General features: G+C 37.8%; 1 protein-coding gene across 1 annotated transcript in view; it reads right to left on the bottom strand.

Annotated features, from left to right (window-relative positions):
• Positions 1-1,127: 1,127 nt before the first annotated feature.
• Positions 1,128-18,613, bottom strand: part of Gmnc (geminin coiled-coil domain containing) — a 34,756-nt gene continuing 17,270 nt past the window's right edge. Inside the window, exons 2-7 of the mRNA XM_026787489.1 lie at positions 9,302-9,474; positions 8,441-8,516; positions 7,198-7,372; positions 5,447-5,535; positions 4,460-4,576; positions 1,128-2,715 (exon numbers count right to left, since the gene is read on the bottom strand). Coding sequence (XP_026643290.1) covers positions 2,098-2,715; positions 4,460-4,576; positions 5,447-5,535; positions 7,198-7,372; positions 8,441-8,516; positions 9,302-9,474 — 1,248 coding nt within the window. The 3' untranslated portion in view covers positions 1,128-2,097. The remainder of the gene's footprint in view (positions 2,716-4,459; positions 4,577-5,446; positions 5,536-7,197; positions 7,373-8,440; positions 8,517-9,301; positions 9,475-18,613) is intronic.

An 18,613-nucleotide genomic window follows, 5' to 3' on the forward strand; every position in this document is an offset into this window, starting at 1 on the left:
ATGTGATTACAAAAATACATGGTAATTCCTCAGATGTTACCCTTCACAATACAAGTCCAAATAAATTATAAGTGGAATGTAATTTCTATACACCAGGCTTAGACCAAGTTGCTTTGAAACAAGCTCAAAAGTTGTGATATAGGTGTGACTGTTCTTTTTGTGCCAAATGCACTGCGCTGAACATGAGTATTTCCTCATGGCATGCATTGCATGACACAGCACTTAAACAATGCAGCGTAAATATCTGAGAGCTAATTTTGTTTTTTTTTTCTCGACGTTCAAAATAATTGCAGCAGAGTAACACACAATCAACTCTAATGTTCAGTTTGGTATTCTAAAATTAGATTGATGTCACCCACTAGAGACATGGATAATAGAAAGTAAAAGGCAAACCTTTGGAAAGAAAACTGTTAAAAGTTCTATTGTTCCATAAGTTATAAAAAAATAGTCCAGCAAATAAAACTAGCTCCTTCATGGATAATAAGGAAAATTGACTAGCAATAAAGATTATATCATAGATCCTTTGAATTGATGATCAAACTAAATCAGAGAACAAAAAAAACAAAAACCAAAGGAACACTTTTGTTACAAAGAATTACACACAGTGAACATTTCAGACACAGATTCTGTGAACTGAGTAACTGAGATGGAATGGAGAGAGAAAGAAAAAGAAAGCAGCAATAGGGTGTGTGCAGACAATACAGGTATATGTTCATCATACGTGCTTAATCCTGGGAAGAACAGGGTAGAAAGGAAACAAACTTTTGTGAACACTTCTTTAATCTAGAAAGCAAAAAAATCCTTGATGCTAGTATTTGCATTTAAGCTATACATAGTTTGAAAATTAACATGTCTTTATTGGTAGATGCAAATGACTCTCTCATGCAAAACCGACATGTGCTGAAGAACATCATAATCAGAACAGAACTGGTGATGCCAAGTATGTATTGCTTACAGTCCTTTTCCTTGTTCTGATTGTATGTAAGGTTCACCCTACATAATTTCTGCATCACTTATTAAAATTAAGAGGAAGAAAAGGCTGGGATAAAGCTGATGGAACACACACTCCACTCAGAATGTTAGTGATTACCTCGTCCAACTTCTAGATTCGAGAGTCAGGTAAACTAAATCTTCACTTTTATGAAATATCTTTCCCAAGGTTAACCTGTGCAGGAGTCCGGAACTCGGGACATGTCACAGTGCCTTGTCGAACATGGATACTGGATACTAAGTACCCTATACATATTATGAGGGGATTGTTGAGTGAAGAATACAAAAGGATAAGATAATGACAAAGGCAAGCTACACTACCCTTCCAGTGACAGAGACATCAGGGTCTGTGTAGTTTAGGAAATTTCCCCACCTCTTTTAAAATTAAAGTCCTTCAAAAAAAAAAGTTTGAAACATACTGCTCAAAGAAATCATGCCAAGTGCCAATAGAGGTAGTTACAGCACACAGCACTTTAAAGTTGCAGTAATCCTTTCAGCTGCTATCATTTGTGTTGCTTATCAGTGAGGTTAGCATTGTTGGAACTTGGACTATCTCCCTATGGGACACTAATGATTTGCTCTTCCCAGGACATAATGTTACTTACATCAACATTGGGTCTTTAATAGTGCCAATGGGAAGATCCCTCAATTTGTGAACACTCAGTAGTAAGGGTGTGAAGCAGAAATAGGGCTCATTCTAAAAGTATTTTTCAGAAATAAAGACAAACAGAGAAGTAACAGAAGCATCATGTAGACCATTTGACCAAAAATGATATGCTGTTAAACTGGCCATAGTTGAGATAGTACATTTTGGTCTTGAAAATATATGTGATTAGAAAATACATATCCAGGTGTCAAGACAAAAAAAGAAAGTTAACTGCAGGTATGGACATGTAAACAAGTAAAATACAAGTAAAAGAAGAGCAGATACCTAGTAGTATGGATTCCTGATAACCATATTCTGCAGATTTAAGTAAGTAACCTAAAGGAACACTGGCAGTGGCAGAAGGCAGGCAAACGCTGTTGTGTTCTGAATGTTCAAGTCCATGTGAAAGAGATCTTTGTAAACAGAGGTCCTGGCAGTACTCTGTGATAGAAGAGGGGTCACTAAGGTTGCTTAGGGACCCAGGTAAACTTCCAGCCTCCCTCCTCATCTCGGCGCACAAAGGCTTGTCCCTGGTGGAAAGAGTGTGTTTTCACGTTGCAGTGAGGGCTCAGCGATGTGGAAAAGGCCACTTCTGTCTTGTTGGGTGACACATCTCCACTGTGGAAAGCAAGAGTCTGCACCCCTACCGGAGGATTGGAAAGCCTAGGAAAGCAGTGACATTCTTGCTGATAGATGGTGTTGCCACGAGAGGCATGTATTCTGTTCTCTCCACGGTCAAGGTGCAGATCTCTAGGAATAGTTTCAAAGCCAACTGTGTCATGTAGAAATTGGGAGGATGTACTGGGGACTGTTCTGGGATGGAAGGCAATGGCACTGTAGTTAGCTGGAAGGGTGTCGTCAATGGTGTTGAGGTCTTTCAACCCAAGGGTTTGAAGAACCCAGGGGTCCACACAGGGCCCAGGTTGTCCTTCACAGTTAGAAAACTCTGTGGAGAGGTTTCTCTTGGCAGTTTTGGACTGGGGTATCTCAGCAGGGGGATGTCTGTGTTCTTTGGGTTTCCTCTTCTCTTTTCTGAGTTTTCCACACACTTTGGAGAAGTCATCTGATGAGAGCAATTTCTGGAAAAGCAATATTTGAAAATTGTTCTTCCATTGAATATTTATTATTTTCCCATTTGCTTAGGAGAAAAAAATGGCTAAATGTCTTCTGTGTTCCCACACAAGTCAAAGTAGTCAATTTGCTACTGTTTATTGAGTAAACATCCTTAATAAGCTGTTGCTTTAATTAATTCTCTTTATTCAGTTTTTAAATATTGAAGGAAGCAAGTGACATCTGTAAGATTTCAACTAAGAGAAATAAAGGCTGATACTAATAGCAGCTGCCACTTATTAAACTTGTTAATAAGTAAATGAAGTAAGATTATAATTTATAGACCATTGCTAGTATGTTTTTTTCTCATAAGATGCAGATGCTCTTAAATAATTAATAAATAAAGACACAGGCATATTAGTGATCATCTCACTACTCCTTAGCCTAGATGTAAATCTTATGCCTCTGAATCTAGACAGATCCTCTGATTTCAACACTCACCGTCTCCTAATTTTATCATATTAATTTTCAAAGCACTCCCATGTTGTGTGTTATATTTTCCTAAGTTTAGAAAAACTGAGATTGAGAGAGTTAGAAATGATGTATTAAGATGACTTAGTTATATTTTATGGATTGATATCTGATGTTAGGATCCCAGACTAATAACTGTACAGATGTGTTTGTTTTAGTCAAGGCTAACTGGATTGCAAAAAGTCCAATTTGATGACTCTCTCTGAACTCCAATGCAGGAGATGACATCGAAGTTAGATCAAATAATGCCATAGTTTGTCTAGAAAGCAGGTAAAACTGATGATAGACATAGTAATGAGAATGATGGCAAATGCAAGCCGAAATGTGAAAAATTGAAGAAAGGAAGAATAAATGGGTTACAGTTGAGCTAGTTATCTGTGAGTTAAAGTAGTTCATCTAAAAGTGTAGATAAAATGATAGAGTGTTTGCATATGTCTAATCACCAGTGGAGAAGCCTTGAGCCCAATTATATTTATAACATTTCTGATTCTCTCTGTCTCTTTCTCTTTTTTTCCTGCGTGTGTAGGTCTCTCTCTCTCTCTCTCTCTCTCTCTCTCTCTCTCTCTCTCTCTCTCTCACATGTGTGTGTGTGTGTAGGTTAGAGGTTGAGTTGAGTGTTTTCCTCTATATTTCAGTCAGTGTCTTTTTTGATCTTCCTAGGCTTCTGGCCAGTGGGATGCAGGGAACTACTTGTCTCTGCATCCCTGCAATCTACTGTGTTTGGCTTAATGTGAGCCTTTCAGGATCCAAACTCAGTTCTTCCTAGATGCATATAAAGTACTGTACTTAGTTAGCCATTTTCACAACTCCCAGAGAGATTCTTACCAAGGCTCCTGGCCCATCCATTTGCCAATTACAATAACAAAGGCCCCAAGGATGCTAGCCTGTTTAGTTAACATCTAACACATATTTAGAACTGCTGATATTTTTTTTTACATTTTATTTCTACTCCAATATTCTACCCTTTATTAACCTCAGCAGTCTTAGCAATTGCTCTGTTTAACTTCCATCATTAATTTCTTTTGTGATGTCAAGCTAAAAATCTGAAACTAGAAACTTCTGGAAAATTCTGTCTAAAAATCCTGTTGAAGTTATGTATTTCTTTAAGGATAATTAACCATCTTACTGACTCCTATGCAGACATTTTATTAGGTAAACTTCATCTGTTTCATCATGAGGTGTCACGTAGAGATTTCCTCTGTCAAGTCACTGCCTCACGTTTGAAAACAGATAATTACATACCTTTGCCCTTTCTTCCAGACATTTAACCAAAGTAGAATTCAGGTATTGTCTGAGGTGATTATTCTCTTCATGTAGCCTAGCAAGTTCTTCCTCCTTCTGTAGGAGAGTATCCTGGAGCTGCAAGATGCATACAATAGTGAAGGGTGCTCCCCTCTATTGGCTTTGTAACCTAATAATTCTGCACTGCTCCCCAACCTTCTAAACCTGATTCATTCTTGTTTATTTTATGAACATAATTTCAAAGAGCCCTGGTCCTCCAGGTCTTAAATTAAATTTACACTCCCTACCACCTGATTGTTCAGTTTTGTGCACTGCATATTCCATTCATTGCAAAGTATTTGAGGAGATCAAATGACTCTCAAAAAATTGTAACCACAGGGAGTCAGGTGGTGTGAGGGAAAGTGAGCTGCACAGAACTGTTTAAATATAGCAAGCATGGTTAGAAGACTTGGTTGCACTCCTTCCTTTCACACTTCAGAAAATAAAAACAGGAGTTGTGACCTGGCTTTACCCAGCTTCAGATCACCCAGCCTGTGTGTCCAATAACTGAAACTGCTCATTTGGAACAACCACAGATGAGACCTGGAAGAGGAAGTAATTTGGGGGAAACATTTATCATTGGCCCTGCTCTCAAAGATGAGCTATGTTTATCGTTTAAAACATGGCTGTATCCGTCCTCTGGTGATCCTCAGAGAAGGGTTGTAGCAGTATTCCACAGATAAGGAAAAGCAATTTGGTTAATTGAGAGGTCACCTATAGGTTTTCTTGGAGCTTTTTTTTCTGTGAACTTATGCATTTAACTTTAATCTATTCAGACACACAATTACTGTTGTGTGCCACAAAAAAATACCCTACTGAGCTACTCTGCATTAAAAAAAGAAACCATTTAAAACTAAAAATCAACATGAAATAAAGGGAGACTCAGGGAAGAGTAGACTTTGTGGAACTATGTTAGTCTCAATGTTCTCTCTCACTCCCTATCCATACCTGTTTATTTTTGTAGAGCTGAGAGGAAAGCTGAGCCTCTTCCCATGAACATGAATCCAGACCAGGGACACTGAGATCGCAAGACGCCTCTGTGTGAAAATACAGAAGAAATGAATGGACGTGTTTACAATTATGATGAAAACTCGCAGACAACTTCAAAAGGTTAATAGATTTAATTACTTTTATTTCCCACAGGAAAAAGTTTTAAAGATTTCAAGAAGAATGTAAGCAATTATTTATGTGCTACCTACAAAAGTGGCTAAAGAGATTTATTTCAGGAACTGAGCAGCTCTTGAAATGTATATGTACATTCTTGCTGGTTAAGTTAATAAAGGCTGTCCCTTCCTTTACAGAGACACTGACCCCGCCTTTCCACTAGGCATAATATTGCAACTCCACTACTCCCTTCTAGCATTTATCCTATTTTCTGTTTTTCTAGCATTTGATAACATTATGTTTGACTCCATAATCAAACCCTGTGTTGCGGAGCCACATTTTCCTCTCAACCATTCTAGTTTTGAAATCTGAAGGGCAAAATTTGTTCACGATTTTTTGTCATGGTATGATAACATTTTTCAGTGTTTATTAAAGCTAGACACTAAAACTAGGACCTGGTACATGACATGCTGGAGAAACACTCCATGGCTGAGTCAAATCCCCAAGTCTTCTCCCCATTGTCCTTAGTGATCGGCTTTTTGTTACTCTAAAGGATTTTATGGAAATTTCACTGCTAAACTATACCTTGTTTATTTCTAGCATCCATATCTGCATTAATGTTTTTACATAGAAGTTTTTGTTTTTGTTTTTCAGAGTAATGCCCATCAAGGAAAAATTGACTCTGCATCTCAAGTACTTTCGTTTTCACCCCACAACCCTCAATCCCATTTGATCTGTGGGAATTCAAATGTCTTTGTTGAACCATTTAGAATTAAGTTGGAATAAGTAAGAAAACAAACTAAAACTTGGGTTCACATTCTGAAACATTCCATGCCTGCTTTTGCTTATAGTGAAAAATCAAGAACTGAACAACTTCCTCCTTGACATATGGTTCCTTCATTTTGGGTTTTGCCTCAGCATCTTTTCATATCCCTCCCCACAGTCTCTAAAATAAGTGGGGGGGGGCAGAATGAATGTACAGGTATTTAATTCTGAGATGCCTGAAAATTTTACAGAAACGAAGCATTAATATGGAAATCCCTGTAATGTGTTTAAGAATACTCATTAAGCTTCAGGTCAATGTTAGTGTTGTGTTTGATTTCCACCAACCTTGGACATTTCTCTAAAGCTGACTGCACATGTGAAGAGGAACTGATTTTTTCGGTGTATGAAGTACTGTTCACAAAATTTTTGTATGATGAAATGAACTTTGTTACTCACTCTTGATTTTTCTCTCAAAGTCACAAGAATCTCTCCAAATTATACCTGATATTTTGATTCAAAAAAATGTTCTATTAGGTGCTGTTTATAAAACTGTACTATTGACCCAAAGTTACTCCTGACTTGGCAATCTCCAAGAATTCCAGAATCTAGAAAACAACACAAGTTTCTAACACACAAGAGGAAGGGTTTCATTTTTGCTAACTGATGAGTACAGAACAACCAGTTTTACTGCTAAAAAAAAAAAAAATCCAGGAGTCTTAGGGCTTACTTAAATTTTCTATTTTTTCTGTTGAGTACCAGACCTCAATGCCTACAGATACCTGGCTGTCAAAAGACCCATTCTACAAGTGAAGCAGAAGGGTAAAACTTACCCTGTGTCTGTGGTGCTTGTTGGGGCTCAGCGTTGTCCAGGAGACCAGCAGCCCAGAAAGAGACCCAAGTCTCCTTGGAAACATCAACACTAGATTCTGACGTTGTAGTGGAATACGGGCAATTATAACTCTGGCCTCCTACAAAATACTGATCTTGGCAAGGCAGAATGGTGTTCTTTGATTTTCAGTTTGATGGGGGTAGAGGAGATGGCATGATGGCAGTTGGGAGGGGGAGAGAGTGGGAGAAATAGAGAGAAATTACATGGGCGAAGAAAATAAACAATAAAAATGATAAGTACAGGTCCAGATACATATTTGAATGGTGAGATTATAATTACTAAAAAGGAAGGGGTTCTTTGAATTCCCCACTACTTTCCTAAGGTTGTTCACCAAATAACTAGTATCAGATGGGTCCGGACTTGTAAACATCAGAGAAGCATTTCCTATTGCAGTGCTACCCAGAAATTAAGTAAAAAGAATTAGATCTGACTATTCAGATTATAAGGACCACTTGTTGCTCTGTAGCAGATATCTTGACTTGTATTTCTAAAAATCTTGAAATGCAAAGATCACAGACCACAAAGGGTTAAGTGAACAGTTCTCCATGGCATCATTTCAAGGAACCTCCTAATGGAGGAGTCTGAATCAGGTGCATTTCTTACATGTGAATGAATAAACATGTGTATGCATATAAGTTTACAGAGATGATCACATACATTTTAGCCCCAACTCCAGTCTCAGGAGTGTGACATTAATTCAAGTACACCATCAAACATGAGAATAAAGGCAGTGGGTTCTGACCCCTCCATCATTATCATTTGGTACCCTTTCCAGGTTACTGTGCCACCAGTAGCTGCCTGGCATGCCTTTCTCCACTGTGTTCTGATTCAGTGAGCACCTTCCAGCTCCGCCCCACTCAGTCCTCCAACCTCAAATGTGGTCTTTCCAAACGTCCATGCAGGAGCAAGCCGTCTACCTCCTTCCGAGCTTAAGCTGTCCATCCGCCCGTTCTTAATTATGTGTCAATGTTTAATCAAGTCAAAAACATTCCTTGCAGCAGAGCCCAAGTTTGGACAAACTCTAGCTCCTCGAAGGTTGGTGTTGCTCTGAGGACTTTATTGGACACGACTCAGAGAAGGCAAAGGGTATGGAAAAGGAAGAGGGTGGAGAAGAAGAAGGAGAAGAGGAGGAGGAATAAAAAAAAATAAAAGAGCGAAAGTTATTATTGAGTCACTTGACTCACCGTAGGCCCCCACTGCCAGTGAGTGAAGACTTGAAAGGGTACACTTTTGAGGCAAATACAACTTGGCCAGTGCTGCCTGAAGAAATTCAGCCAAAAGTTTATCAAGTGCTATTTTCTTTTATTCTAAAAGTATGTTTGTGGATTCTTTTTTTTCCCCCGAGATTATTCTTGGAATCAGAGCTAAGCTATTAAGCAACCGACACCTGAGAGGAAAACAAACCCCAAACACTCGTGAGGATTTCAAATCTAAGTGTTTGCAAATATGAGCATAATCTAGAGGAACAGGTGGAAGAAGGTCCGCACAGGGTGAGGGGAAAAGGGTGGGGAGAGGAAGCAAATATGCAGGAGAGGGAGCAGAGAATAATAAGGGGTGCGGGGGAACAGAAATGGACTATATTAATTGGAAAGTACAAAGGCATCTCCCAGGGTAGAATACATTCTAAATGCAGTTTATTGTCTTCCAGGACCCCTGGAGTTCTGGCAGTGTGACTAGCTAAAGCCAGCTCCTCACTTACCATCTTGCAGAAGAAAGCGCTGCAGAAACTGGGCCCACTCAGCTTTTTCTCAATGCCAGAGTTAGCTTTAAATGGGACTGCAGAGAGGAAGGAGCAAGGAAGCGAGTTCTAATCCGCTGGAGCTGCAAGTGACGCGCAAGGCTCCCAGCGCGGGTGCTGCTCTCTGGTTTAGGGAGAGGCTGTCAAACAGGTGATGTGCCTCGGGAGCCGCCCAACCTAAGCCACAGCCACTGGAGCTCCGGAGACACCCGCGCTGGGACGTGAGACCTGTGGGACGTCTTGCGAGGGGCCAAGGAAGGACCCGAGGCTTCAGGTCACTGGGGCAGCGTCCGGTCAAAGTCTGTGCCTGTGCGAGCTGAGTCTAAACAGTTCACCTGGCGCGGTGGTGACTGGCGATGGGAACTCAGCTGCCCGCTCTCTCTGTGCCACGCGCCCAGCAGCCGGTAGGGCGGGGCTGGGCAGGGCGACTAGCCAGCCCCTGGTGGCATCCAAAGCCCAAGCCTTGGTCTCTGTGCAGCGCTAAGAAAACCCATCCAAGGGACCCTGGTGTGAGTGACGTACTGTGCATACCCTGGTCACAGGATAACAACAAATGATAGCAACTTGATAATAAAGGCAACTTTATTTTCTTTTATTTTGTTAATAGGTCTTATTTCACCCAGTTGTTGTATGTTCAAATGCGGGGTCAAAATGTTATCAGACCTAGAATATACATTTTCTAAGACATGTATGCCATGTCTAATTCCACATCATTGTGGACAATGGGCTTCCCACAAGTACTCAATAAAAATTTGTTCAAAGAATGATTTAATGTTCGCATTTAAGAATCTACAGTACTTTTTCTCTGAATTGGCCTGGTGCATACCACTGTTACATCATTTTTTTTTTAAATCACGATTAAGAAAAGTTTTCTGTCTATACTTCCTAAAATACTATATTTCCCTATCTTTAATTTAAAATACTATATTTCCCTATCTTTAATTTAAAATACTATATTTCCCTATCTTTAATTTAAAATACTATATTTCCCTATCTTTAATTTTATTCTCACACCTATCCCCTTATTGTTCAATCTAGGGATGAAAGAGAAGTCTCCTTGAGACAGACTTTAGTGCCTCTTTTCACCTGTTCTCATCATCTAAATGGAAATAAAGCCTGAACAAACGTGATCCAGTTCCATCAGGCCTGGGAATATCCGCAGAGGTCTCCAAGACACCCGCCAGAGACACCTGCACACCCTGTCTGCTACTGAATAAGGCACAGTAGGCAAGCTGTGGAATCTGACTACCAGTGGATAAACACACAAAGAAAATGTATAAACCAGGGAGTCGTATTAAGTTATAAAGAATGACATTATGTCATTGGTAGAAAAAAATTGATAGCCACAGAGAAACTTATACTAAGTGAAATAAACCACTCAGAAGGACAAATATACATTCTTTTGTATGTAGAGTCTCTATTTAAAATGTGTGTGTGTGTGTGTGTGTGTGTGTGTGTGTGTGTGTAAAATAGAAAAGGTACAATTTTATACCATTTGGTAAGAGGAAAAGGACCAGCAGTTGGAGGGGACAAGTAAATATGAGAAAAGTACATCATGCACATGAACAAAAATATTGTGAGGCAGTCTGTTATTTTGTACAATGAGTAATGTGATTAATAATTAAAAAAAAATAAAGAGGATGACAGTCAGTATGGGAGCCAGGTACTAGTATTCTCTCTATTTAAAAAGAAAGCCCTGAGGTTAGGAAAATGAACCTTGATAGTAGGCTTCCAACCTCTGAAACCGAGGCCAGTCCTCCTGTGGCACAATTGGTGGGGAGCTTTGGAAGACCAGTGGGTATATGACAAGGAAACCGAGAAGCAAAGTTTGAGTCCGGCTTACGTGTAGTTCTTTAGAGAGAATTTGACCTTTCTTTGAGTGTCCTCTTCCTCTATTTGTAATGCATAGAAGTGAGAAAAACCATGATCAAAAAGGGTATAGAGAAGAAAGTGGGAGAATGTGCCTGAAAGGTTCCTTGCTCTGACAATATTTATTTGAAAAAAAAATGTAAATGAATACCACTACATGTGAAGACTGCAGCATCAAAAGTAGACGAACTGGATCACTCAATGCTAGCCCTTCCCAGGGTGTTGTAAGAGAAAGTAGTCCCTTCTTTGTTCTTTGAGTACAGAGGACAAAGCCCCAGAGCATGGGGGGTAACAGACCAAATTCACTTAGATCTTGCATATCTACAATCTTTTATAAAGAAAAGAGTTGTTGATGCTTTAGTCCTGAAAACAGCTAATCTCTTAAAAAAAAAAAAAAGACAAAAACCTGGTTAGGTGTGGGATGAGCACAGAGGTAGAAATGGGTGTGGGGGGCGGGGTTTGCTGGATGGACTTCCTTTAGGAAGCTTTCACAGATAAGATGTGCAAGACTTTGCAAGACACATTTTCTTCTTCTCTCCAAAACTGATACAAAACAGGTAAATGAGGAAATATAGTAGGGTAAAAATAACAGAATGGAATATCAGCTTTGCAATAAAATAGAGATGGATTCCAATTTCTGATCTTTCCTGAGATGGGATTATATGGGTTGCATTATCAACGTCTCTAAATCCTGGTGGCCTGTTTGATAAGTTAGATGAAAACAGCATAGAAAACAGGTCAAATATGAACCATATTTGTTAATGTTCAATAATTTCCCAGTTTGCTGATTAGATAGCAGTAGCTTTTATTGTTATTCATAGGGAAGGTTCTGCCTTTGAGGATGCATAAATGTCTACTGTTCTGCTGAGTCTGTTGGAGTCACTGAAATGAATTTTGGATTTGCAAAATGGGAGATTTTGAGGGCTAGATGTAAGTTTTTCAAGTTCTCTGATGTATTTTTATCACATAAATAATTTGCAAACCATCAACTACTTTAGCTAAATAGATGTGGTATGGTATGTGGAGACAGAAATACTGAACACCAAGGAACTATGGACAATCAAATGTGAATCAATCGTAAATTCAGGCTAAAATTAAAACACAATGGAAAAGTTTCACACCCTTGAACTCTATGCCCATCATTTTGTTAAGGTTTACTGCTTAAGCAGGAACCTAATTACTATTATTATTTTTTAAAAAAAATCACTGAACCAAGTAAGCAATAATATGAAATTATTTGGTATGTAGAGCCATGTGTATGAAATAAAGGTGCATGTTTCTTTACAATGCACACCAACCTATGCAAACTTGTTTCTTATGTAAGTAATGGGATCATTTGAAAGTTGCCTTTGTGCTGTGTTGGAGGAAATGGAGTTAAAGGAGAGTCTAATAACAGTTCAACTATTGGATCAGGTATATATATATATGTATATGTGTATTTATGTATATGTTATATATATATATATATATATATATATATACACACACACATACACACACAGGAGGTAATTTAACCTACATAACAAAAGGTAGAGTATGATCACAGGTGGGGTGAGGTTATAAATAGATGGGCATATGGAATGGTCTTTTATTTCATCCCTGGAGAATCCTTTCTTCAATTTGCCCATTAGTGGATTCAGTAGCATATATAATAGAGAAGAATCATTTTTCTTTGTAAACACAGCTCCTTCCCATTGCATAGACAGATGAGTCTCCAAGCAAGAAGAGGCTCACATTTCTCCTTTCTCCTACAGGTAGAGTGTTACATGTGGAAAATTTCAATGCAGCAGTTTTGTATTATAAGACTTACAATTGCCATTCTTTATTGTATCTATGTAGCCAGGCGACGGTCAGTGCACTGGATACAATTTTAACTTTAGTCATTCAAAGATATGTGTGAGGAGCATTGGTTTTAGTGTGGACAGAAACTTGTCTACTACCCATCACCTGGTTGCTCTTGGAACTTTTTAATGGTTATGATATATGACATAAGATTTTCAGTGATAAAAACTGAATATGTGAAAAAAGAGTCAACATATAATTCTGAGAAGAAAAAATAAAAAATGGAGAAAAACATAGTGGTCCCTAGCCAGAAAAGAGAAATGGCTTGGATGAGGTAAAAAATAAAATGTTTTATTTAAAATCAAATCAAAAAAGTGCCTCTATATAAAAAAAAAGTGTTTTGTGTGCGTGTTTGTCGATTGTATCAGCGAGGATTTCTTTAACAACTTTATATTGACCATCATTCATTGACTTATGAAATGATTGCTGATAATTAAGTTATGCTTGATGCATTTTATTAAGTCAGACAATCATAGGAGGCAATCAGAAAATTATCATTGTAAGAACATAATATCAACTATGTACTTTACATACGTGAAATTGCTTGCAAATGGATACAGACCTGTGTTCTTTATTTATTCAGGAAAAAATACTTAGTTGCCTTGCTTTCTGCTTTTCACCATAATTTAACACTTCAGCATAGAATTTGAGTCAAGCAAGAATGAAGAGGCTTTGCCTTGCTGTGGATAGATATGAGAGTTCCCATTTCCTTCAGGTTCCACTTGAGAACTGAGGCAATCAATACCTTCCCTCTCTGCCATTAACTATGTTAGCACTGGTGGGAAGTTCTGCTCCATGGAAAGGTATCTATCTGCATTGAAATAAGAAAATGTCAATAGGACTATGAAATAGCATTTAAAAATATCACTGAAGTCTACCTCAGATTGACACAAACATTAGAGAGGAAGCATCTCAACTAAATCAAAGAGGATTCAGGGCTGAGGAGGTAGCTCTGTAATTTGGTGCTTGCCTATTATGCCAGGCCCCAGAATCCATCCCCAGCAACAGTAACAATATAAATAAACAAGTCAATAAATCTATACAAGTTTATTTTACACATTTTATTCCAACTCAGTGAGGAATGACTCAAATAGTTATGATGATTAATATATGATAGGGATATGTCCATCTAACTTTGGTATAAAATAAAGTTCTGCTTCATGAAAATCTATATTTTTATCAACTAGGCTCCATTGTTCAAGACTCCCTGTCAGGGATGCTTGGCAAGCTAGATGACAGATAGTTGATGCAACATTAGTAGCTTGGAAGGCGAATGGGCAGTGCCTGCAGCACTTAAATTTATAGAAAATATAGAAATAAGGAAGTGGTTTCTATTTCTTACAAGACAATTAGACTCATTCCATTCTACCCTTGAAATTACCTAAGAAATTAAAAATGTTAATTATTTCACAAAATGTGTAGAAAAACCCAGAAAAGCTTTCCCTCCTTTCTTTTCTTTCTAATTTATTTTTTATTAATTTTTTCATTTATTTTACATACCAATTACAGTTTCCTAGTAACAAATTAATTTCTGGTTAATTCACTTTAGTCATAACCACATCAAAGAAATTTAAGTTAATCAAATTTATGTTTGCAGTCAATTTTTGCTTTTCATATTTCTTTTTTAAAAAATAAAAATATCACATCAATGTGCACCAATGGAAACACTTAGGTCCTTTAAACAGTCTAAGAAAATATTTATAGTGGTTACTGCTGTGAAGCTAACATCAATGGACTCTGGAAAATACCATAGTAAGAACATCAAACTCCAGTCCCACTGCCAGCAAATTGGAATCCAAACTCCCTGAGGCTTTGAATGGAGGGGGCCATGAGAACAGTGCAGATGTTATGAGAGAGAGAGAGAGAGAGAGAGAGAGAGAGAGAGAGAGAGAGAGAGAGAGAGACAGAGACAGAGACAGAGACAGAGACAGAGTTTATTCCTCTCGATCTAGTTTTATGCACTTGTAGCAAGCACACACATGCAGTGGCTTCATATCCGGGTAAGAGAGCAACAAGAGCCAAGCAGGTAATAGCCTTTAGAATGCCATTTTTTTCTTTTTCCATAGAACACAGTTGGGAAAATTTTCCAACTGCAAACTGTGGAAATTACATCATGTAAAAACTGTTATGCTATGAATTCTCTAGTCCTCATCAATATAGAGTTGAATGTATATATTTATATATTTTTACATATTTGTATTCATTCATTCCCATGCACGTATCTGGAACAATCAGTAAAGCCCTCACCTCAAGATAGAGATAGAAACATTCAGATGTTAGAAATGAGCCTATATTCTTCACTCCCAGATTTCCAATAAAGGACAATACTCTATCTAGAATCATTGATGGGTAAATCTGGAAAAAGAGAAAAAGTATTCCTTCCCTTTGCTGACATCAACAGTAGAGCATCCCTACTCTTCTGAGGAGAACTTAGAGAACAACCTGTTCTCAAGGAGTGTGTTGTGGGCTCCATGTTTCTCACAGTGATGTGAATATATATACATTATTCAGACAGGCATTCTAGGGAACTTATTTAACCTATACATGTACATTTACTTCATGCCATTTACTCTCAACACCCATTCTCTCTTGAGCTGAAACACTCACTACTTAAGGGATACCAAAGGCACTTTATTTATGTATCTGTCCTGAGAATCTGTCTTATAGTTGGTGTTTCAACTCAAGAGAGAAGGGAAGGAGTGTTGTGAGCCCTATTCTGTGCAAAGAAACAATCTAATGCAAGCTCAGATATCAAGTTCCCAAGAGAAAAAAAAATATGTCAATTTGACATTTGGGCATATATAATATATTTCAAGAACTTGCAACATCCACATTCCTCTTCACACAATGAAGAACTTGAACACACTAGATTAAACTTTGTTCATGTTAGGAATTTTTCTAATGCAAGCTCTCTGCCAATACAAAAATCCCAATCAAGCCATATCACAACAAACCAAATTTAAAATATCCAGGTTTAATGGGATTTCTGAGCTCTTGGGTGACCCCCGAGGGGAAACAGGGAAGCCGCAAATGCGACCACCAGGAAGAAAAGGAAAGAGACCACGAGAAGACTTTCCAGGGGAGAAGTTTAAATAGACTGGGGGAGGGGTCCAGATTTTTGGTGGGCTGTCTTGACCCTCTTCTAGGGAGGGGTAAAGGTTTGGAGGTCACAGGGACAGGGCCTCCAAAGATGGAGACCAGAGACCGGGACTTAAAGTTCACACATCAATATAACAAAGACAGCATTTCGTTGTTTTATCTTGGTAGGGTATGCTGCATGCATGTATTTGTACATCACATATTTGGATATGCAAGTGTATGCAGGTGCACATGTGTGCACATGCCTGTGGAGGCCCAAGGTTGACATCGGGTAGCTTCACCTCTCACTCTCATAAATTGAGGCACAGTCTTTTGCTGTGCCCAAGTTTGTTACCTAGTCAGTCTACTGTGTTTGCTTTAATCTTCCATAATCTCTGCCTGCCTTTCATTGGGATTACAGGGATCCAAATTTGATCCACATGCTCACACAGCAAATGTATTAACTACAGAGTCACCTCCCCAATCTGCAACATTTAAAAAGCTGGAATAAGGGATAGTTTCAGTTCATTAGATTGCCTACAGTGTAGATTGGTATTTGTAGAAAACAACATTGCGTTCATTATGTTAAGATGCATTCAAGTACATTCTCATAAACATCAAGGTGTTACTACAATAATATTTTAATTGTTTATTACAAGCTCCTGGTCAGGCTTGCTGTCAATGCTGGTATGTTATATATACATAGAAACCACAAAAGAGTTCTGCAGTATTTATTGGGTTCCCATTTAAAATCTGAAGACTGAGGCCAACTTATTCTTTATTTTGCAATAATTTAGAACTATTAAAATGTTACTTTAATGTCTTTGATAATTCTGAGCATCATAAGGAACATTAATATTTTGAATTAAATTACAGTTGCAAATCCCATACTGCTTCATTTGGCACAATATACACAATATAGAAAGCACCATATTCTCAGAAGAGGGAAACAATAATAAATTGACATGTAAAAGTAAATAAGGAAATTTTATAATTACACAGTGGACATGAACAATCACAAAGGAAAATAAGTGGCAGCCATTATGCAAAAATGTTAACCTTACCTCTTGAGAAAGAAATTCAGGCCGCATGCAAGGTTACATAGAGGTAGCTACTCTAGTTGACTGCTTCAGATTTCCAACTACTGCCTACATTTAACCCTCAACACACTCATGCCTAAAATAATTCATCCGTCTCCACATCATTTAATGTCTACAAACAAATGTGCATATAATAAATGTACACACAACAGATAAGACTATTTTAACAGTACTTTACAAAAAAATAGGGGTATTGTGTGGATTTATTTATACATTCTTTTTCAATATTATCTTACAGGAATCATGTAAACTGTAATAATTTTAATGCACTCTTGTAGATTTCGTATAACCTAATAAATTATCTAAACCGTTACAGTGGGGGCAGATGCAATCTATCCACTGCTACCTCTCTTAGTGGATATGTTTAGATTACATTCATGTCTTTGTTTCTATAAACAATATATAGTCATATAATTTGTTTACTTACTAGGGATGTATAACCTAATTTTAGAATTTTAGGAGAATAGTGATGGAATAAAAAGTCTTAAAATCTTAACTCATGTTGCCAGGTTTCTTCCTATTAAATTGGCTGAAATTTTAGGTAGCAACACACAATTACTTTAATTTTTCAGAGCATTTCAAAACTATGATATATGATGTAGGTGTATGCCTTTTCCCTCCTTAATTTCCACATGTTTATTGAAAGCATTATTATTAATGAGGTTTAATATTGTTTCATTTATGATTGCTGCAGGGTTGGGGTTGTAATTAAGGGAGAAGAGTGCTTCCTAGCATACAGGAATCCCTAGGTGAAAGCCTGGAGTGACACATAAACCAGGATTTCTTAAATTTATTTCTTAAAATTTTGTCCCTATCTTGGCTAAATAAAACTCCAAAATTAACTGAACTTTTTTTTCAAAGAACCTTTTCAGATAGCCAGAATCATGTCAACAGCAGGAAGAAGTGAAATTCTTTCCCACATTAATGTGAATTTATTTCTTTAACCTATTGTTTTCACTTTCTCAACCGTCATTGAGATCTCACAGAAAAAGCAGGCTTCCTACTCAAAGGTCCAAACTTAAATAAAGTGGCATTTTGTTTGTTATTTATTGCACTAATTGTTCTTTGATTTGTGTGTAATCGAGTATTTGGCTAGTTTCACTTCACGTTTTCGAATGGCTTCTCTCTTTTAGCTCTGGCATTTCTGGCTGCAGGTTTTTGATAGCCCTTCTTAATGTTCTTCCATTCCGGCCACGCTTCAGGAACACCTGGTCTTCAAATGGTTGATTAAAAACCCCTAGGAATTTGTTTTTTTACAAAGTTTTTATTTTCTACTTTCTGTTTTTCAAAATTCAGTTGTAGTGGTTATGTAATTTGCCCCAAATCGGCCATTTGTTTTCCAAATATGTCCATGATAGACAGTATGTATCATAACCCTTATTTTGTCCACACCGCTCTCCTTAGTCTACGATGGGAGTTGTGTATCATAACCTTTATTTTGTCCACACTACTGTCCCTAGTCCTGCTTTTCATGCTTTCATATTTTACTCTTTCTTTTGCCCTTTTACTGGGATTTTGAGGGCTTTGCCTTATCCAATGCAGTTTCTCAAAGCTCTGTTGATGTATTTGTTTTATCATGGTTTTCCTAATTGGCAAGCATAATGTACAGTAGTGATATTAAATAAAATACATAACGGTTGTTATGGTGATGGCTAGGCTCATTTTTATAAAATGATTGTTTTACTCCAAAATTAAATTGAGCCTGGCAGTGGTGGCGCACGCCTTTAATC

This window comes from Microtus ochrogaster, chromosome 2 (genome assembly GCF_000317375.1).
Source record: "Microtus ochrogaster isolate Prairie Vole_2 chromosome 2, MicOch1.0, whole genome shotgun sequence".
Taxonomy (NCBI): Eukaryota; Metazoa; Chordata; class Mammalia; order Rodentia; family Cricetidae; genus Microtus; species Microtus ochrogaster.